Raw genomic sequence first — 23,675 nt, forward strand, 5'->3', positions numbered from 1 at the left:
AAAATAAATAAACATTTTTTAAAAAATCAAGAGCTAAATAAACATTTAAAAAAGAGGAGGGGGGAGGGCACCCAGGTGGCTCAGTTGGCTAAGCATCTGACATCGGCTCAGGTCATGTTCTTATGGTTCTTAAGTTCAAGCCTCACTTCAGGCTCTGTGCTGACAGCTCAGAGCCTGGAGCTTGCTTCGAATTCTGTGTCTCCCTCTCTCTCTGCCCCTCCCCTACTCACACTCAATCTCTCTCTCTCACAAAAATAAACAAACATTAAAAAAAAAAGTCAAGAGTGCAAAAATAAACATTACATGTATTTTTAAATTGTTACTCTAAAGCATGATCATAGCACAAGAGAAAGTTAATATCTACCATTAAACCAATGACAAAAATCCAGCACATCAACAACAGTTCACTGATTTATTAGATGAACAAACATATATCCATATAATCAATGAAAACTGTACGATATATAAAATAATTTAAGAAATGTTGGGAATTAGCAGCACCATCCGTTATTGAAATAGCAAGAAAAATTTCACATATTTTATGCAAACACGAGAAGAGGGCAACTATTTTAAGACCTAATAATGCCACTGAATGTCTGGGATGACTGACAAGGACAACTTTGTAGGCAAACACACCTCCTTCTACTCCAAAGATTTGAGAAGTATATCTAATGATGTTTCAGAAAAATGCTACTGAAATAAGAGATACTGCATAGTATTTTTATTATGACAAAGAGACTAATGCCGAGCTACTGTAAGCATGGCTCAACACTTCTGCTATGAAAAATTAAGTTCTGAATTATGAAATTAGAAATAAAAAATAATTTTTAAAAGACACTATCTGTCTCTAAGAAACATTAAGTGGAACACAGGTCACTATGAAAATACATCACTTTTCCAGTTTGCTTAATAATTTACTTTAAAAAGTGTAGTTTTCATCACAAGTGACTTATACAAATTTCTTAATAAGCATTTTTAAAAGTTTAAAAGTATTTCTAAAATCTAACAGTCTTTTGATTTTTTTTTTTAACCTTTAGCCCTGTTGTTACATTTACTGAGTCAGAATAAGAGACTGAGTTTGTGTAGAGTATACAAATTACACACATTTTACAGCAACTTATACCCTAACATCTACAAAATTCACATTTATAATACAAGCAAATGCAAGGCCGGGATAAAACTGCTGAATTCCAAAAGTGAAACTGTATACTATTTTATTTTGTCCCCTTAAAAAAGTTCAAGTTCCGCACCAACTTCAAAAAGCCCTCTTATATCCTAAGATTGGGAAAAAAACATTTTCCAGATACATTTCAGCAGACACAAACAGTTTTTCTATGCTGATGAAGTAAAGGATTTCCAATTTTCTTCTGGCCCCTAAGTCTGCGTCGCATGGTAAGTTTAACAGAGTTCTTTCGCTGTGAGGTTGTGGGGAGGCTTGCAGGCTGAGCACCACTACTTCTACTTAAACCATTTCGTCTATGCTTCTTCATAAGAGGACCAGAGTTGGATTCTTCTAATGTCCTTTTAAAGTTTGCTGGAGGTGTTCTTTCAACTTCTTGGGCTTTCATTTGACCTGGAGTTGACATCTTTAAATTTTTTTGGTCCGTGATAGTATTTGTTGAATTGGTAGGCGTAAGGCCAACTGGCAGGCTATTATTCAAAGAATCATGTATCCTTAAAGTCAGGGCTTTAGTGCAATTTTCTTCAAGTGGCTCTGGATCTTTTGAGGGTATGACTGCCGCCTGGACATTACCTCGAGCTATCTCAGTTGGGACGTCTAAATAATTCTCTGAGAAGGCATTACTACGAACAAGGGCAGGTATATGGTCCTTAGAGTTCAGCCGTGGCCATGGGTCCTCCTCCAGTGACTGAAAAACAAGAAAAGTAAGCCAAATAAATAATATATCCTACAATTCAACTTAACCATTGGGAAGATATTCATTAGAATATGTGACAAATTTGGTTGGTTTATTTCCTACTTTCCCATATTTTTTGTATTCTCATTTCTGAATATTTAGTAGTATAGAAAATGTAAAGTGCAACATTAAAGCAACAATGTCATAATGCAAACTCATATTGTTGCTTTGCATCTATTTCCCAAACACTAGAGGCTATTCTGTGAGGAGAAAAGCAGGACATATAGGAACCTACAGAGCACGGCTGGGGCAACTCTCAAAGAAATAAATGAAAATCATATGGAAACTTTCAGATAATTTTTTAAAACCTTGACAAATGATTGAGATATGCACTGCTCCTTTAGATATAGTGCTCTACATATACTCAGAATATTTTTCCCACTGGCCGATAATACATGAACATGCTTTAATGGAAAAAATATAATGACTTTAGATCAAATGGAGACTGGAGATGAGAAACCCTAGTTCCTAATTTGGTACTGCCTCAATCAGATCGCTGCTGTTTTTGTTGTTAGTGTTTTAACTAATACTTTTTCTTTCTACAGTCATTGGTTCATTTATTTTGTATTGCATAGTTTACTGAAAAGCCCAATTCTTATCTGTTTTAACAATGACTAGATGTTTGGCAGCAACCTTATTTCCAAGTGCCAGTGTTGAGAAAGAACAATAGACAATCTTCATTCCAGGATATTTACATATGACTTTCAAAAATATCAACAAGAGTTCTATGTGAGTTTAACAATCTGCATTAGTTGATTCCAATGCCTACAGTGGTCACAAGCATGTTCTGGATAATCACAGAAAACTAGATCTACTCATAAGAAATTGTTGACCTCTAATTTGTCCTGCTTTAATACAGAAAAAGGATTTACAACAAGACCAGGCATCAGAAGTTTTCCTACTACCAAACAATCACATCACTAATTTAGGCCTAAGGAAGAAGGTAATAATCAAGTCATTCATAAAAATAGAATATACTGCTCTAGTTTGTAAAACAAGGTTTCACATTTTAACACAATTTGTTGTAATTTCTGTTGTGCTGTCTTTTAAATTTCACAGATTTTTAAAAAAAATGTTTTATTTATATCTGAGAAAGAGGAAGAGACAGTGTGAGCAGGGGAGGGTCAGAGAGAGAGGGAGACACAAAATCTGAAACAGGCTCCAGGCTCTGAGCTAGCTGTCAGCACAGAGCCCGACGCAGGGCTTGAACCCATGAACTGTTGGATCATGACCTGAGCTGAAGTCAGACGCTTAACCGACTAAGCCACCAAGGCGCCCCTAAATTTCACAGATTACTATTCTGATACTACAGGTATGCTGGCTTTTCTTTCCCCACTTTATCACTGAACTTTTCCTTTTCTTTCTCTTTTTATTGATATTCTGTGTGAATACATTGCATTTGTTAGCTGAGGCAACTGCTTAGACTTCTCGGACTCAGATTACTTGTTTTGCTAAATTTTCTTACATGTTCATAAAACATATGTGATACTGAGAGATTAGCTCCTAAAAAATACATATTTTAAAAGTTTCACTAATTCAGAGATCAACTTCCTCACTCCATCTACCTTACAATCATATATATATGTATATGTATATACATGTATATATATATATATGGGAAAAAAAAAGGTAAATTTAGTTTTGCCCTAAAGAAAGGATGGAGAGAAAAATAAGTGCCAGAGTAATATATCACTTAAACAGAAATATTTCTACCATATATCTATTCCAAAACAAAGATATGACTAGTGGTATACCTTATAATCCATACCAGAGTTGACATGTCTATAGATAGATAAACTTACTTTCCAATGCCTAGTCCAAATGTGGGAAAGTCTTTTTTTTTTTTTTTTTTTGCTTATTTTTAATTGACATCTAAGTTAGTTAGCACATGGTGCAATAATGATTTAAGGAGTAGAATCCAGTGCTCATCCCAAGAAACGTCTTCCTGAATGCCTCTTGCCCATTTAGCCCATTTCCCCCCACTCCTACAACCTCTCCAGCAACCCTCAGCTTGTTCTCTAATATTTAGAAGTCTCTTACATTTTGTCCCCCTCCCTGTTATATTATTTTTGCTTCCCTTATGTTCATCTGTTTTGAGTCTTAAATTTAAATGTGGAAAAGTCTTAAAAAGCAAATTGACCGGGGCACCTGGGTGGCTTAGTCGGTTAAGCGTCCGACTTTTGCTTAGGTCATGATCTTGCGGTTCGTGGGTTCGTGCCCCACGTCGGGCTCTGTGCTGACTGCCAGCTCAGAGCCTGGAGCCTGTTTCAGACTGTGACTCCCTCTCACTCTGACCCTCCCCTGCTCACGCTCTCTCTCTCTCCTAGAAATAAATAAAACATTACCAAAAAAAAAAAAAAAAAAGCAAATTGACCAAAATGTCATTATATTTACCTAGAGGTTACTAAACATGGGATTATTTTAACAAGGAAATAAATCAGAGACTATGTATTTAAGATAAAACAATATCTTGGTGGCACCTGGGTGGCTCAGTCGGTTAAAAGTCTGACTTCGGCTCAGGTCATGATCTCATGGTTCGTGGGTTTGAGCCCCACGTTGGGCTCTGTGCTGATAGCCAACTCAGAGCCTGGAGCCTGTTTCGGATTCTGTGTCTCCCTCACTCTCTGACCCTTCCCTGCTCATGCTGTGTGTGTGTGTGTCTCTCTCTCTCTCTCAGAAATAAATAAAACATTAAAATAATTTTTTTAAAAACCACAATATCCTGGGCAGAAATTTGCCTTTACTTACTTGTTAGGTCAGAGCCAACAACACTAATTATTCTGAATGGCTCCAAATATTTTTCTATATTTGGGCGAGACCAATTGGTTAACAAGTAACCATGCCTAAATATAAGTTAGTATATACATAAATCTCCATATCTTTATTTTAGTATTATTAGATCATTATTTCTCTAGAATTATTATTTCCCTAGATCATTATATCTCTAGATCATCATTTCTAAGTTCTAGAAATAATTTTTAAAACATATGTACAATTTTACTAATGCCAATCAGCAGGCTGCAATAATTTTTTATGTGAAATCAATATTAAGAATATTTATTCTGGCAATCCCTATCAAAATAGCACCAGCATTCTTCACACAACTAGAATAAACAACCCTAAAATTTGTATGGGATCAGAAAAGATCCCAAATACCCAAAGCAATCTTGAAAAAGAAAACTGAAGGTAGAAGCATCACAATTCCGCACTTCAAGATGCATTACAAAGCTATAATCATCAAGACAGTATGGTATGGCACAAAAACAGACACTCAGATCAATGGGAACAGAATAGAGAACCCAGAAATGGACCCACAAATGTATGGCCAACTGATATTTGACAAAGCAGGAAAGAATATCCAATGGAATAAAGACAGTCTTTTCAGTAAATGGTGCCGGGAAAACTGGACAGTGACATACAGAAAAATGAACCTGGACCACTTTCTTACACCATACACAAAAATAAACTCAAAATGGATTAAAGACCTAAATGTAAGACAGGAAGCCATCAAAATCCTAAAGGAGAAAGCAGGCAAAAACCTCTTTGACCCTGGCTGCAGCAACTTCTTACACAAATCTCCAGAGGCAAGGAAAACAAAAGCAAAAATGAACTCTTGGGACCTCATCAAAATAAAAAGCTCTTGCAAAGCAAAGGAAACAATCAGCAAAATTAAAAGGCAACCGACAACATGGGAGAAGATATCTGCAAACAAAATACCAGATAAAGGGTTAGTATCCAAAATCTATAAAGAACTTATCAAATTCAATACCCCCAAAAAACAAATAATCCAGTGAAGAAATGGGCAAAAGACAGGAACAGACACTTATCTAAAGAAGACATCCCGACAGCCAACCGACACATGAAAAAATACTCAACATCACTCATCATCAGGGAAATACAAATCAAACCACAATGAGATGCCACCTCACACCCGTCAGAATGGCTAACATTAACAACTCATGCAACAACAGATGTTGGCAAGTAGCGGAGAAATCGCTTTTGCACTGCTGTTGGGAATGCAAACTGGTGCAGCCACTCTGAAAAACATTATGGAGGTTCCTTGAAATATTTAAATAGAATGAAATATTTAAAATAGAATTACCCAGCAATTACACTACTAGGTATTTACCCAAGGGATACAGGTGTGCTGTTTCAAAGGGGCACATGCACCCCAATGTTTATAGCAGTGCTATAAATAAAAACCATTAAAAAATTTTAAAAAAACAAAACAAAACCAAAAACATTAACATGAGTAATAAGGTTTCTTATCCATGTTATATGACAACCAGTTCTAAGGTCTGATACCCTAAGGTCCACTTCAATCTTGAGTCTGTATGATCTCCTCAAAATTGCTTAATTTCTCAGTCTTATTATCTGTAAGATGGAATAACAACTGCACTATTTACCTATTTGGGTTATGAGGTACAAATGAAATATATATGAAAGTACTTTACAAACTTTTAAATGGTTACACAAATGTTCATAGTATTAGAAGAGGATCATTAGAATACTGTTGCATCCACATTTCCTTTGTATTAGGTGCGGTACACACAGCTAGCATTCACAATAGCACTGATGTGAAGCTGAATCAATAACAAAAGTTACATGACAAAGATCTATCACTTTCCTGAACTTCATTCAAAACCAAAATCCTTTTCTATGAAGAATCTGAAAATTTTTCAGGCAACACTAACCAAAGAAATTCTTTTTAAACAATTTAAATACTATAGAGAATTATATACCTTGACTGGTGGTGTAGAACTTGGGGAAGGAGTCATCACACAGGTTTCTTGACTATTATAGTAAGGACTATCAGTCAGGTTCAGATAGAGTTCATCTTCATTGGTGAAATTTCCCTGACTGTCCACTCCTGGAGAAATGCAGATCACTATAGCACTAGTATTATCTGCTCGAAGCATCCGCTGCCTCCAGCGGCCTAGTGCTCGATTCACAAGCATTTTGGCACAAGATTGTCCATGCTCACCCTGTATTTAAAAAACAAGAAGAAAGAAAGTTAACAACTCAGAATTAGCTGCCAGTATATTAGTTATCAAATTTAAAATGAAGTATTCAATATGGCTTAAATAAATTAACTTTCCAAAATTTCAAACATTATCCACATGTTTGTCCATGTAAGTATGTTAAAATAGTATTTTTTAAAGTAATAAAACAAGGTGTTATCCTGTGGTTAAATTTCACCTCTGTTTTTTTTCTCTTTGGTAACAAGAAACTTAGTCTTCACTGTAACCTTAATTAGGAAAAGTTATATAGAAGTTATCTAAAGTGGAAAGTAAACATCAAGTTATTCAGATAAACAATTCACAAGTGAGATAATCAGGTATGGCAAAAAACAAACAAACAAAAACACAAAAAACAAACTAATACAAACTCATTGCAAAGGGCCAATTTTCTCCTAAAATAAGAGCTTATACAAATCACAGACTGACCAAACATTAAAATAGTCAAAGAATATGAACAAAATTCAGAGTCAAGAAAATATAAACAACTGTTAGATATATACACCTGTATTTACGACCCTTGTTCAATGACCCTTGAACAATGTGGGGGTTTACAGGTGCCAACTGCCCCACACAAGTGAAAATCCATATACAACTTCTGACTCTTCTCAAACTTAATACCATACTGCTGACCAGAAGCCTTACCAATAAAATTGATTAGCACATATGGTGTATGTTATCTGTATTATATACTATGTTCTTACAATAAAGTAAGGTAGGAAAAAAACGTTAAGAAAATTGTAAGGAGGGGCGCCTGGGTGGCTCAGCTGGTTAGGCATCCAACTTCAGCTCAGGTCATGATCTCACAGTTCGTGGGTTCAAGCCCTGCATCGAGCTCTGCATAGCCCTGACAGCTAGCTCAGAGCCTGGAGCCTGTTTCAGATTCTCTCTCTCTCTCTGACCCTCCCCTGCTTATGCTGTCTCTCTCTCTCTCAGAAATAAATAAAAAATTTAAAAAAAAGAGAAAACTGTAAGGAAGAGAAAACACACATACAATGCTGTACTATAAAAATCCATGTTAATCACATAGTTCAAACTCACATTGTTTAAAGGTCAACTGATAAAAATGATGCCACTCATGAGGAAAAAAACGATACAGTAAGTGGCTATGGTATAGAAATCAAATACATACAAACAGAAAGAGTAAAAAACAAAAAAAGAGTAAAGCCCAAATAATTTCATGTTATGCAAATAAATGTGCCTTGGAATAAAACTTTTAGTATCATACAGATATAATACATGTATTCAATAATTACTAAGTTTCAAAGAACAGAAATGAAAATTATCTTCTTCCACCATGGTTTTACTACATGATCTCATAAATTGTTGCAGCTATACCTAACTCCTCTTAACACTCAAGTTAGTATTTCCAGGCTTCTCTCTCAAATATTTCGCCTAATGAAAATACCTATCTAGATTAACCACAGGCCCATCCAATTCAATATACCTGTATCTGAATTAATTATCACCCTTCTCCCCGAAAATAATGTGTTTCTTCTTGAGAATAGCTATCACCAGTCAAAAATTTGGGCATCATCACATTCTCCCTCCTTAAAAACCCAAGCTCTATCACTTCTACCACTCATGTATTTTTTTGTTGTGTATATATGGATTTATTCTTTTTTACCACTGTTAACCTTATATCAAGTTTGAAAAATTTCTCATTTACAATATTAACAGTAGCCTCCAAAAAGGAAACCTAACAGATCCATTAATAAAAATCAAATCGGGGTGCCTGGGCAGCTCAGTCATTTAAGCATCCAAGTCCTGGTTTCCGCTCAGGTCATGATCTAACTCACGGTTAGTGGTTCAATCTCTGTGTCGAGCTCTGTGCTAATAGCACGAAGCCTACTTGGAATTCTCTCTGTTCCTCTCCCATTTGTGCATTCTCTCTCTCTCTCAAAATAAATAAATAAACTTAAAAAAATAAAATAAAAAATTAATGATGTTCCATAGGCATTTAAGTCAAGGGCTGTTCATAAAAGTTCATAGTTGTGTGTTTTTTTATCTAGTTTCATTCATTTATATCTTGTCTCATTCTCCCGATGAGTTGCAAAGTCTGTTCACTTAGTTCTAGAGCTAGGCAAATGCAAAAATCTACACAAAGTGAACATCCTTAGTTCATATTCAAGACTCCTGACCAAAGTACCAAAACAATATATAGACAATAATATCAAATTATTGAGCCACTTCTCACCATCAAGTATTTTTTCTCCTCTTGGTCCTGGCACATTGAGATGGCATCCTGCGGTGGAATCATATTCCAAAGTCCATCACTCCCCAAGATAATATACTTGTGCTTCTGGGGGTCAAGAGTGTGGACACTTGTGTCTGGTTCAGGTGACACCACAAACTCGCCACTGAAGAAATCATAGCTCCACAAATCACCTGGGGTTGCGGTGGGGGGGGGGGGGGGCAGAAGTAAGAAGCAAGAAGTGTTATTTCCAAGCTAGTAATATCATGTCAACAAATTAAAGTAGAAAATCTACATATTCATCTCAATAGATGTAGAAAAGCATTTGATAACATTCCAAGTCTACACATGATTTAAAACACACACACACACACACACACACACACACACACACACACCCCTTCTTAAGCAAGCTAGAAATAAAAGGCAACTCCCTTAACATGATAAAAGCGCTTTTCTAATACTATGCTGAAGGTCCTTGCCTGCATAGTAAGATTAAAAAATTAAATCACATATATATACTGGAAAGGAGAAAATAAAACTATCATTAGTTTCAGATGTACTTGGAAATAAATTTAACAAAAGTTATACAAGTCTTGTATGGACAAAATTATACAATTAGATTATAAAACATTAAAAAGAGTAAACAAATGGAGAAATAAACTATATTCATAGGAAGACTTAATATTTTAAAGATGTTAATTCTTCCAAAAATAACTTTTAAAGTCAATGTAATTCCAAGCAAAATCCCAAAAGAAAGACAAGCTGTTTTTTAAAATGTATAGGGAAGAATAAAGGCCAAGATTAACCAAGATAATTGTGAAGAAAAGATAAAAGAACTTGCTAAACAACTAAGAGTCTTCGTTGTTATCTGAAAACCCAGAGGGTCAAGAAAGGAGCTAGTCAGGGAACCTGGGTGGCTTAGTCGGTTAAGCGTTGTCCAACTTCGGCTCAGGTCATGAGCCGCTTGTGGGTTTGAGCTCTGTGACGGGCTCTGTGCTGACAGCTCAGAGCCTGGAGCCTGCTTCAGATTCTGTGTGTGTGTCTCTCTCTGCGCCGCCCCCTCCTCAAAATTGAATAAATGTTAAAAAAATAAATTTTTTTTTTTTTAAAAAGGATCTAGTCAACACTTACAGAATAAATGCCAGCCACTTGGAAGGAAATTCTAGAAATAAAAATGAGCATTTTTATGTTCTTAAACTACCACATGACCAGTTGGAGATTAATAAATAGTTCACCCTTTCAGTGAATGAGGAAAAGAAATCCTTATACAGTTACCCTCCTTCTTGATTAGCTCTCTATGAAAAATACCTAAACTTTTCAGACCTATTGGTACAAACCTAAAAATGTGCAACTTAACTTTTAGTTGACTCAGGCCACCAAAAAGATTTTTCAAAGTAAGAGAGAAAAAAAATTATAGAAACCATTTACTCTTTCTTCTGTGATACATAAGACAAAGTGGAACAATGTAACTTTTCTTTTGCTCCACCAAACTGGGGAAAGAGTAGACAGAAAGGAGAAAACATTAATCTCTGTCTCTTTTGTTTATAGTGAAATACTCTGGGTAAAGACCTAAATTCAAAGCAAAAGGTTTTCAGACAAGAGGGTGGTTTTTGCACTCTTTCACCAGGTCTGACTTTTTGTTAAAAAAGAGGGAGCTTTTTGTCCTTTCTCTTCTTACTTAAATCGCCCTATTCCCGCCCAGCAGAAGCATTGGCCAATTCAAACATGCTCAAAGTCTAAGGAAAAAATAATTCTTATCTATTACTCTACTCTAAAAGAGCAAAATTAATTGCTAAACCAGCCTCTTAAAAGGTAAGAGGTAGTTCATTCTTCAGAGTAGCAAAAGAGAACACATAAGGGCACCTGGCTGGGACAGCTGGTGGCGCATGCAACTCCTGAGCTTGGGGTTGTGGGTTTAAGCCCCATGCTGGGTTTAGAGATTACCTAAAAATAAAATCTTAAAAAAAAAAAAAAACCCACATGGGACCACTAAAAGCTAATTATAACCCAGGTCGACTCACAAAGACACATTTACTTCTTTTTTCTCTTTTCTTCTTCTTTTTAACTTTTTAAAAAAAATTATTTCTGAGAGAGAGAGCGCACAAGCAGGGGAGGGTCAGAGAGAGGAGGAGACAGAGAATCTGAAACAGGCTCCAGGCTCTGATCCAGCTGTCAGCACAGAGCCCTATGCAGAGCTCGAACCCATGAACCACGAGATCATGACCTGAGCCGAAGTTAGCCGCCCAACCAAATGAGCCACCCAGGCGCCCCATATTTACTTCTCTATGTAGGCAAAACAAAGTTCTTTGGCTGATGAAATTTTAAAAATGAGCATGGAAACATTTAAGACAAATATTAATACAGCAATTACAGAATTCATAAGTGATGCTAAAAGTTTCCAAAAGCAGTTTTTCCTCATTATTTGGAATTAGTATTGCCACTCCAAGTAAGAAAATAAAGCAGAATCCCTAATATGTCTAAATTTAAAATCTAGGTAAAAAAAGAAATTACAATTTTCAATCTAATGCAGATTACATGACCGTTAAAAAGGGCCACAATTTCTCATGTATAAACTAGTATTAGTATCTTTATAAATTTAAAAATATTTTAAAATAATTTTTTCACTTGAGTAAGAGGCACAGTGTGTCGGTTTTCCCCATCATGCCAACCCAGACCGTTTGGCTAAAGTGCTATCTACCAGCACTGTAAAGGTGCCCTTTTCATTTTGTAATTGATATGTAATCTAAAAGGTGATAGCTTTGAGTCTGTGTGAAATATCCTGTTGCCCAGCAAAATATGCCATGTTTTATCATCCATTAATGACTCTTGCATGAATCAACTGTTACTATGATGGTTGTAAACTGATGACCAAATAAGAACATTCTAAACCACACTTTTTTGTCGTCTTTTCTAAAGAAGAGTTTCCCATTCTCCTCTACTTCTTTACAATCTTTTAAGTATCTTTATAAACTTATGGATTCTTTTTTCTTCAATATGCTATAAATTATTCCTGTCATCATTCTTGTTTTGATGCTCAAGTTCCTTTAAATTTTCCAGTAAAAGTCCCTGGAATGTTAATTTTTAACAAACTTGCTAGGTAAGTTGTATTCATAGCCAGATTTAAAAATACATGATACAGCCACAGTTTGGTATGTTATCAGTTCAGAGAATCTACCTACGTGGCTTTACCTGAGATCAAATGAATGAGGATCAAAATTGGGCCTTGAACTAAGTGTTTCTATCACTGACCTACTGTTTGTACACCAAAATAGGATCACAGAGTATCATTCCTGTACATTCTAAAGGGAGGGAACTTGGACATTGGGGCAGATGTAGTTGATTGCCTGCTTGATGGCTATTTCTTTTTTGTCCTCAGTAGAGGCACTGGAGGGACACCAGAGGAGAAAGAGGTTTTCCTGCTGGTTTCAGTATGTCCTCTGCTTTCTTCTGTGGCACATGCCAGCCCAGTGTGCAGGACACAGTGGTCCTCACCCCTAGTGAATTTCAACATTCCTCTCCCTACTCTCCGTGCGTAGCTTCCCATGGAGAGCTCCCAAACAAACTTTGCCTCACTTAATCCATTTAAAAAAATTTTTTTTATTATGTTTTCTTTTTATTTTTGAGAGGCAAGAGAGAGATAGACCATGAACGGGCAGAGAGAGAGAGGGAGATACAGAATCTGAAGCAGGCTCCAGGCTCTGAGCTGTCAGCACAGAGCCCAATGCAGGGCTCGAACTCACAAACCATGAGATCACGACCTGAGCTGAAGTCGGATGTTCAACCAACTGAGCCACCCAGACACCCCTCACTTAATCCATTCTTGAAATTGCAACCTAAATCATCCTTTTAAAACACAAGTTTAAAATGGACGGTGGTATGGGGCACCTGGGTGGCTCAGTCGGTCCCATTTCAGCTCAGGTTATGACCTCACGGTTCGTGGGTTCGAACCCCATATCAGGCTCTGTGCTGACAACTCAGAGCCTGAAGCCTGCTTCAGATTCTGTGTCTCCCTCTTTCTCTCTGACCCTCCCCCATTAGTGCTATCTCTCCCTTTCAAAAATAAATGTTAAAAAAAAATTAAAAAGAAAGAGATGGATGGTGGTGATGGCTGCACAACACTAAATGTACTTAATACCACCACTGAATGGTACACTTAAAATGGTTAAGATGGGAGGCACCTGGGTGGCTCAGTTGGTTAAGCGGTCAACTTTTGATTTGGTCTCAGTTCATGATCTCACAGTTTCATGGGATCAAGCGCCTAGTCAGGCTCTGCACTGACAGTGCAGAGTCTGCTTGGGATTCTCTTTTTCTCAAGATAAATAAACATATATTTAAAAAAAATAATAAAATAAAATGGTTAAGATGGCAAAACTGTACATATATTTGCCATAACTGAAAACACACACAAGTCTCTAGTTGTTTCCCACTCCTGCTCTACAACAGTTTATTCCTGTTAAGACACAACTCTTAACCACAGTCTAAAAAAATGCAGTATTTTCGCATTTTATCTATGCCTCCTATTCCTGTATCTCTGTTCTAGCTACACTGGCCTTCGTCAGAGCTCCTTATAGTCACCATCCTTCCTCCCATCACAGAGCTGTTCATAAACGCAGTTCCTATGCCTAGAACACACATTCTTCCTCTTTTAACATCGAGTAATTCTTCAGACCTAAATATCTCTTGCCTCTCAACTAGTAAAATAACCTTTATTTTACTTTAAATGTTTTATTTATTTTTGAGAGGGTGTACATGTGCACGCAGGGGAGAGGCAGAGAAAGGGGGAAACAGATCTCAAGTGGGCTCTGTGCTGACAGCAGCAAGCCTGATGCAGGGCTTGAACTCATGAACCGTGAGATCATGACCTGAGCCAAAGTCAGACACTCAACCAACTGAACTACCCAGGGACCCCTAAAATACCCTTACTTTAAGTTCTTAATAGCACGCATACAAGTATTTACAGATGTAATTTTTCAGTTATTTTTGTGATCCGATGAATGCCTCTTCCCTTCTCTAAACTGTAAGATTCCATGAGGAAAAAAGCCAACCACATGCTTGGCACATACTGCATGCAGTAAGTATCTGTTGCATGAATAAATGATTTGCAAGACTCACATGCAATTCCAAGAGGCAGCCACTAGAAGGCACCTTTGCTACATCTGTATTCAAGTAATTATAATCCTAATGAGTGCCTAAAACTACCCACTTCTGCTAAGCAAACCTCTCTTTCCCAAAAAGCCTGAAGAAAAATGGTCATATACCATAAGAATGGTGCTAAATACTATAATTTAATTTACTATGAGCCAATAAGTATTATCATGCAAGTTAAACTATTATAATTAAAATTTTAGTGGGGAGCAGGGGGAGAGACCAAGAGATTACACGCATGCACATGTGTGTGGGGAAGGGACAGAGGGGGAGAAAGAATCTTAAGTGGATTCCACGCTCAGCATGGAACAAGACACGGGGTTCAATCTCATAACCATTAGATCATGATCTGAGCTGAAACCAACAGTCAGACACTTAGCCAACTGAGCCACTCAGGTGTGTCCTACCAACGGTATTTTAAATACTCTATCTATGCCACTGGCTCCCAAATTGCAATCTCTAGCCTAGACCTCACCTACTGCCAATTTTCTAACCAGGAGTCAACTGGACTTCAGTGGTTTTATGTCTGATAAGCACCTCAAAGGTAACTTGTTAAAAACAGAACTCCTGACCTCCTTTCACAACTGTTTCAGTATTTGCTATGTGGTTAATAGCAACTCCAACCTTCCAAGCTGCTCAGTTAAAAAAAAAAAAAATCATAAATAAGGACATCTGCATTCACTGTTCCTTCTGACTAAAAATTTTCTTGCCTCAGATACCCATAGGTCTCAATGCCTAATCTCTTTATTCAAATGTCATTTTTTCAGATCTCCTTTGATTATTCCATTTAAAATTACACCCCTAGTTCTCACAACATTCCTTGCTTTATTTTTTGTGACAGCACCTTTCACTATATAACACAATACACAGTCTACTTATTATTTCTTTATCATCTGTTTTCCCCTACTGGAAGGTATGTTTCATGAGTCCAGGAATTTTTTACTGATTTGTTCATTGTGGACTCCCTAGAACCTAGAAGAGTACCTGGCACATAGCAGATATTTAATAGATATTTGGTAAATAATCCAAAAAATAAACCAAGATTCACTTATGAATCATGAAGAACTGGGAACTCTGTATGGTTTTAAAATATGTGCACAAATTCATTGTACTTCTTAAGAAGCAGAGCTTACTTCTGCTCAGAAGAAGAAAGGTTGACTAGCCTTAGTGACTCAGTGCCAACAAACCAAATATGGAGGAAATGATGATGTGTCGCTTTTGACACTAGACCATAAAAACACATTATGGTTGTTGCGCCTTGCTATCTTAGATCACTTGCTCAGGGGAAGCAAGCTGCATCAAAGCAGCCCTACAGAGAAGCCCACAAGGCAAGGAACTGAGGCCTACTTGCAAAGGCCAGGTACATAAGGTATCCTAGAAGTAAATGCCCCCGCCCATTCTAACTTTCAGATCATCATAGCCATAGGTGATATCTTGATTACAACAACTACATGAGAGATCTTGAGCCAGAATCACTTAGCTAAGCCACTCTCAGGTTCTGAGCCACAGGGACCATATGAAATAATAAATGTTTTAAAACTAAGTTTGAGAATATTCTGTCAGATAGCAAGAGATAACTAATTCAGTTACTCACTTCGGGGAGAAACTGAGTAAGATCTAACACTAAAAATGTACATTAAATCTACATTAAAAATGTACTTATCTATAAACTGAGTTTTCCAACTGGTATGCCTTGGTTTCAGTATGACCCCGGGTCAGCAGGATGGGACCTGGGTAGCTAGAGCCTTTAGGCCAGTTACCTCCAGCCTGAAGCAGCCTTCTTCATTTACTGAAGAAATATTGTCATACTGTATGTGTATGTCACAGTATTTTTTAAAAATTCTTTTAAATATTTATTTATTGAGAGAGACAGAGCATGAGGAGGGGAAGAACAGAGAGAGAGAGGAAGAGAGACAGAATCCAAAACAGACTCCAGGCTCTGAGCTGTCTGCACAAAGCCTGATGCGGGACTCAAACTCACAAACTGGGAGATTATGACCTGAGCCAAAGTTGGGACACTTAACTGACTGAGCCACTCAGGTGCCCCTAATGTGGTATTTTAAAAGGTGGGGGCTCCTAGGTGGCTCAGTTGGTTAAGTGTCTGACGTCAGCTCAGGTCATGAACTCACAGTTTCATGAGTTTAAGCCCTGCATCAGGCTCTGTGCTCACAGCTCAGAGCCTGGAGCCTGCCTCAGATTCTGTGTCTCCCTCCCCCTCTCTCTCTCTATCTCAAAAATGAAGATTAAAAGTTGGTAAGTAATGTACTATGACCCAGCAATTCCACTTCTAATTTACATGCCTTAAAAAAAATCTTATATATGTATACATTCATTGCAGCATTTTTCATAATAGCAAATGCATAGATATAACCAACTTTCCAATCGGGGTGCAAAAGAAGAAAATATAGTTTCATAGTGATACTGAATGTCTAACAGTCAATAATTAAACTAAAACTACATTTATAAAGGTGAATAAATCTCAAAAACACACAGTGAAAAGAGCAAGTTAAAAAAAAAAAAAAAGGTGTTTTGACTATGACAGAAAGCTAATCCAAAGATCAACATTTATTTATTTGTTTGTTTAATGTATTTACTATAAAGAAAGGCAGACTGCCACATTCAGAGGCCTATTTGGATATGTCTGGAGTCTTGGAAGCCTGACTACCCTACGTTCTTCTATCAATGGACCCTGAGAGCTTGTTTGGAGGTTCTAGCGGGGGAGCACAGCTACTAATATACCCTTGACCGAAGAAGGGTCCTCCTCTAAGAGGGAAGGTCATCCTCTTCAACCAACTATGCAGCTTCAAGAGGGATGCACATGGAGCAGTGAGGGAGGAGCCAGCCAGATCAGTAGAATAAATCCTGGCAATCAATGGGGGTTGACAGATGTCACAGCCAGATCTCCCTTACATCTCAAAGATCAACGATTTAAAAAATATTACCATGGACTCTCAAAGCTATAAGAGATCCTCGAAGTCTTATATTCTCTAGCTTCCTAGCCACTGTAGAAATCTATGCTAACCACAATGGCTAGCCATTTAGCCATGTGAACACTTCATGGAATACTTCATAGTTCATGGGTTTGAGCCCTGCATTGGGCTCTCTGCTATCAGCACAGAGCCCACTTTGGATTCTGTTTCCCTCTCTCTGCTCTTCTTTACCTGCATGCTCTCTCTCTCTCTTAATAAAAAGGAAAAAATCTCTCCAAATACATCAATCAATACCTTTTGTATTGACTATACATTCTGTAAGAAGCTCACTGAATTCAGTCTTCATCTCCCCACCCTCACACTATCCCCCCAAAAAATAAAGAGTGTGTAATATAGAAATTTGACTTAGTAGCAGTAATAAGAAAAATATCTAAAGACTAGAGCTATTTGAATAAACCAACAAATGTGATATGATTACTAAAAGCTAATGAAGAATTCCAGGACTCTACTAGCAGAAGTATAATACTCAAGTAGCAGGAACTAAATGTTTCCATTGTACTTTAAACTGGTCACACCATGTCTTGCCGAATGTCCTCAATTCTGGAACATTTACTGTAGGAAACATCTAGAGAAATATGATAAGAATAATGAAGAGTCTGAAATTAGCCTAGAGCAAAGACTAGAGAAACATGATAGCCAATTCTGAATAGGTAAATGATGGTCATTAGGCAAAAGGCAAAATAAATATATGGCTCTCTTTTTATTTCACCACATAAAACTAGAGCCAACATCTGAAAGATTCATGGAGGCAGATTTTAAGGACAATTATGGAAGAGTTTGTACTTTGAAATATTAGGATTTACTGAAAATATTTAAGCAGGGGATGAATTATTTTTTGTCTGAATTGCTCTAGAGATATCTCTGAACAGAAGAATATCTGAAACAGAAAAACCAATTAGTCTTCTTGGTCTTTCGGCCAGTCCTTCACCTGTTCCTTCTTTTCCACTACAAAGAGTCATACTTCACACATACTTCATATATACAAAATAACTTGGCATCTACTTTTCTACTTTTTAAAAAATGTACATTGATTTTTGTGTGAGAGAATGTGAGCAGGGGAGGGGCAGAGAGGGAGAGAGAGAATTCCAAGCAGGCTCCAAGCTGTCAGCACAAAGCCATATGTGGGGCTAGATCTGATGACTGTAAGATCATGACCTGAGCCGAAATCAAGAGTTGATACTCAACCGACTATACCACCCAGGCACCCCAGCATCTAAATCAAAGGTTCACTTTTCTTTTTGAACCTGAAGACCTTGCCCTCAGTCCTACAAATTGAATTTCCCATTAAAAAAAAAACTCTGTTCTTTAGAAATACTAGTTCTCTGCCAATTATCACCTTCCTCCCTCTTTTTCCTTGCTAAGAATTGAAGGATCTCTTATATCACATGCTTACACTATGAATGAATAACCTGAGTAACTGAGATAGCCTTCTAGTTCTGCAAAATTCTACAAAATATGTAAAGTGCCTACATCCCCTAAATAGTATCTTTGCCTCCAATTTTATTGCCCTATAATTTTAGCCATTATAGCAGACAAAATGACTCTTTAAAAACAGACTGGATAGCACTATAAACAATAGCCAAATTATGGAAAGAGCCCAAATGTCCATCAACTGATGAATGGATTAAGATGTGGTATATATATACAATGGAATTATTACTCAGTGATAATGAAATCTTGCCATCTGCAACAACGTAGATGGAACTAAAATGTGTTATGCTAAGTGAAATAAGTCAGTCAGAAGGATAAATATCCTAAGATTTCGCTCATATATGTGGAATTTAAGAAATAAAACAGATGAACACATGGGAAGAGAAGGAAAAATAAGATAAAAACAGAGAGGAAGGCAAACTATAAGAGACTCTTAAATATAGACAACAAACTGAGGACTGCTTGAGGGGTACTGGGTAAGGAGATAGACTAAACGGGTGATGGGCATTAAGGAGGACACTTGTTGGAATGAGCACTAGGTGTTACATTAAAGTGATGAATCACTAAATTGTACTCCTGAAATCATTACTACTCTGTATGTTAACATGGATTTAAATAAAATTAAATAAATAAAATAATAAAAAAATAAAATAAAAAACTGGATCAGTCACTGTCCTACTTTAATAAATAATAACAACAGCAGCTAACATTTATAGAGCACTATGATGTGCCAGACTCTATTATAAACATTTCAAGTATACTGCCATCCAATACTCACAACAGAATGAGGCAGGTACCATTATTAACCCCATTTACAGCTGAAAAAGCTGTGGCCCATATATTAAGTAACTTACATATAATAAGTGATTTGCCCATGTTTGCATAGTGAGTAAAAAGCATTGGACCAAAGCCTTGGAATTTTGGCTCCAAAGTCTCTCTCTTAACCACTGTGGCATACTTCCTCTACTCCTCAATTCCTTCCCCAAAGTAAGTAAGTAAGTATGTATGTATGTATATATTTTGAGGTTTATTTATTTTTGAACGAGAGAGAGACCAAGAGCCAGCAGGGGAGGGGAGGAGAGGGGCAGAGACAGATGGAGACACAGAATCAGAAGAAGGCTCCAGGCTCTGAGCTGTCAGCACAGAGCTCAATGTGGGGCTCCAACTTATGAACTGCTAGATTATGACCTGAGTTGAAGTCAGATGCTTAACCAACTGAGCCACCCAGTCACCCCAAAAGTTTATTTATGTTGAAAGAAAGCACGAGTGAGAGAGGAGCAGAGAGAAAGAATCCCAAGCGGACTCCACGCTTTCAGTGCAGGGCCCAGTGCCTCAGGGCTCAATCCCATCTTCAGCAAGACCATGACCTGAGCTGAAACCAAGAGCCGGATGCTTAACCAACTGAGCCATCTTTCTCAAGGGGCCCTTTTCTCAAAAGTACTTAAAATAAAATTCCATATCATGGTCTAGCTATAAAGCCTAGTAGGGTTTAGTTCCTGCCTACGACCCATAATGTCTTCACCAAACTCCTTATTTTACTTATTACTTAGCCTGCATGGCCATTCTTAATTGGGTAAGTATCCTCATCTACATCTTCATTTTACATCTCCACCTCCTCTCTCTCACACTGATTTCATTCATGTTCCTTAAAGACATCAAGCCCTTTCTATCCTGCATTAGGATTCTTTGCTTGCAAATGACAATTTCCAACTCAGGTTAAATGAGGTCCAAAAGGCAACTCAGAAGAAAATCCAAGTAGTTCACACAACAGACAAGAAGCTGGAGAACCAAGCATGGATACAGGGCAGTTTCAAGCCTTAGGCAGGAAAACCCAACCATATCAATGGACACTGCCGAAGGAAGTCAATATTCCTAGGATGAATTCATTCCATCCAGTTTCTTTGTTTTTAATTTCTGTCCTTAGTAGATTCACAATTCAAAATCCTAGAACACAGGGGCGCCCGGGTGGCTTAGTCGGTTAAGCGTCCGACTTTCGCTCAGGTCATGATCTCACGGTTCGTGGGTTCGAGCCCCGCGTCGGGCTCTGTGCTGACTGCCAGCTCAGAGCCTGGAGCCTGTTTCAGTCTGTGATTCCCTCNATTATACTAGTATCAGACAAAACTGACTTTAAATCTAAGTTACAAAAGACAAAGAAGGACATGACGCATTAATTAAAAATCCAATAAAGAAGATATAACAATTATAAGTATTTACTTGCCTAATAATATCAATTTAAGAGAATTGATGGTAAAATAGGATGCTACAGGGACGCCTGGGTGGCTTAGTCGGTTAAGTGTCCAACATTCGCTTAGGTCATGATCTCGCAGTTCGTGGGTTCGGGCCCCGCGTCGGGCTCTGTGCTGACTGCCAGCTCAGAGCCTGGAGCCTGTTTCAGTCTGTGATTCCCTCTCTCTCTGGCCCTCCCCTGCTCACGCTGTCTCTCTCTCTCTCCTAGAAATAAATAAAAATATTAAAAAAAAAAATCCTAGAACACAGAATCTGATTTAACTGAGCTGATCTATGTTTTACAAAAGGACCTTGAATAGGAATGTGTAAATTAAGACTGCACATATTAGGGGAAATATAATTTCCAAAATTTCAGCATGTTATTTAGTAGGAAGAGAGAATATATGCTGGACAACTCTTCTATTCCCTCTCCCAAATCAAATATCTACTACATAATGGACTTTTGGGAATGCTACAGTTCTGCTTTGACTGTTTTCTTCCTTGCCCCCTTCTCCTCCTTCAGGTCTTAACTCAAGTAATAAAAACCTTTTTAAAGAATGTTGCTTGATCATCCTCTTTAATGTAGCCTTCTGCCGCTACCCACTAATCTTCTCACCAATTACAGGTATATCACCTTGTTTAACTCCTTTATGATACTTTTTAGAACAATTTTATCATTTGTTCATTTATTCTCTATATCCTCCACTAGACTAGAGGTTCCATGAATATTGAGTCTATCTGCATTTCATCACCAAAAATGAATTAAGAGATAGTAATATGAAAGGTAAAATAATCTTTTGAAAATGCGAATCAAATGCTGTTACTCCTTACCTTAATATTATTCAGTGTTTCCCAGTACACTTAAACCAGAATGCAAATATCTGCCATGATATAGCCCAGGTTGGCCTCATTAACTCCAGCCTCTTCGTAATTCCTAGAACATGTCAAGCTCTTTCCCAATTCAGGATCCAGGCCTGAAATATTCTTTAGCAGGTTCTTCACAAGAATAGCTCTTTCTTAGCCATCAAATCTCAGCTAAAATAACACCTCCTATAAGGAGCATTTCCATTACACTATATAAAACAGTTTTTCCATTCTAAATTATTTTTTATCACAGAACCCCATTTCTTTCCCTCACAGTACTTCTTAATACATAATTATTTCATTTACAAGCTTGCTTCTTTATTGCCTATCTCCTCAACTACACAGTCTTGCTCCATGAAAGCAAACAGAATAGATCTACCAGTATAATCTCTCCAAAGCCTAATTCAGTGCCTGGCACTAAGTCAGTACTCAAGTTTCTGTTAGAGGAAAGAAGGAAAAAATTTGTGTTTTCTAAAAGAAATTTGCTGTACAAGAAAATTTAACTAGCAAATCCAAGGCAAGATATTTCTATAGTTATAATCCTCTAGCCTTTCTTCCAAAACCAGGTAGACTAGAAAAGAAGTATTTTTATTTTGTCATGAACAATTTATTTTGCTAGGTAAAGAGAAAAAGAACTTGGGGCGCCTGGGTGACTGAGTCAGTTGGGCATCCGACTTCGGCTCAGGTCATGAGCTCACAGCTCGTGGGTTCAAGCCCTGCGTCGGGCTCTGTGCTGACAGCCCAGAGCCTGGAGCCTGCTTCAGATTCTGTGTCTCCCTCTCTCTCTGACCCTCCCCACCTCACACTGTCTCTCTCTGTCTCTCAGAAATAAATAAAACATTAAAATTTTTTTTAAAAAAGAAATAAAAACATTTTAAAAAATTTAAAAAAGAGAGAAAGAACTTAAAATGTTCTTAAGAGAAATATAAAAGGCTGAAGTAAGGAAGCACATTTAAAAACAGTTTTAAGGGTAACACCAACGTAGACATACATATACTTCCCTAAGTATACATAGGAATCAGCAAATTGTTGAACATGACTTCTAATTAAAAAAGCAACTGGCCTTGAAATCCATATTTTAACCTTCCCATCAATTAAGTGTTAAAGCATTTACTATTATAACAGCATATTTCTACCCATTATCTGTCAAATGAGGGTTTAGTTCTTAGTCTCCTCTTTTGTGTTACCACCATAAATTGTAGAAAATGCAATAGGATTTCACCAAGTAAGTCCTACTTACCAAGAGCTCTTGCTACTGCCAGAAAAGGAATCTGGTCAATAACTGTGCTCCTTCTAACAGGTCCATTGTGAGTAAGCCGAGGTCGTTTCCAAACTACACGATTCACCCCAGACTTGTTCATCACACTGAAAAAAGAGTTCACAAAAATACTTTAAATGAATAAAACAACTAAAGTAGCTCAATGTGTCAAATATCTAATACATTATCACAAAATAATGACTTATCTGGTTCAGACAGAGTTGCATGAGCCAAAATTCCTGTTCAAAGAGCAAAGACAAAATAGGGTAGATGAACATAGGGAATTTGGAGGTTACTAAGGTGAGACAGAACAGAGCGTAAGTAATGAGAAGAAAAATAGTAGATAGCTTGTCAGAGAAAAAAGCAAGATAATGTGATACCTAAGAAAACTAAGGGAAGGAAGAGGCTATAGTGATAAAAAAATTAAAAAGGGGGGCACCTGGGTGGCTCAGTCAGTTGAGCGTCTGACTTCAGCTCAGGTCATGATCTCACAACTCATGGGTTCAAGCCCCACATCGGGCTCTGTGCTGACAGCTCAGAGCCTGGAGCCTGCTTCAGATTCTGTGTCTCCCCTCTCTCTGATCCTCCCCTGCTCACACTGTCTCTCTCTGTCTCTCAGAAATAAATAAA

The 23,675-nt window shown here is 37.4% G+C and overlaps 1 protein-coding gene across 2 annotated transcripts in view; it reads right to left on the minus strand.

The window, feature by feature from the left end:
• Positions 1-398: 398 nt before the first annotated feature.
• Positions 399-23,675, minus strand: part of PPM1D (protein phosphatase, Mg2+/Mn2+ dependent 1D) — a 49,755-nt gene continuing 26,478 nt past the window's right edge. The window contains exons 3-6 of one of the 2 annotated variants that reach the window (XM_039255998.1): positions 23,028-23,152; positions 9,132-9,322; positions 6,659-6,901; positions 399-1,868 (exon numbers count right to left, since the gene is read on the minus strand). In XM_039255998.1, the coding sequence (XP_039111929.1) occupies positions 1,311-1,868; positions 6,659-6,901; positions 9,132-9,322; positions 23,028-23,152 (1,117 nt within the window). In that variant the 3' untranslated portion in view covers positions 399-1,310. The remainder of the gene's footprint in view (positions 1,869-6,658; positions 6,902-9,131; positions 9,323-23,027; positions 23,153-23,675) is intronic. The other variant, XM_039255999.1, reaches the window with a different exon arrangement.

The sequence above is a fragment of the Hyaena hyaena genome, unplaced genomic scaffold (genome assembly GCF_003009895.1).
Source record: "Hyaena hyaena isolate Hyena2069 unplaced genomic scaffold, ASM300989v1 scaffold_553, whole genome shotgun sequence".
Taxonomy (NCBI): Eukaryota; Metazoa; Chordata; class Mammalia; order Carnivora; family Hyaenidae; genus Hyaena; species Hyaena hyaena.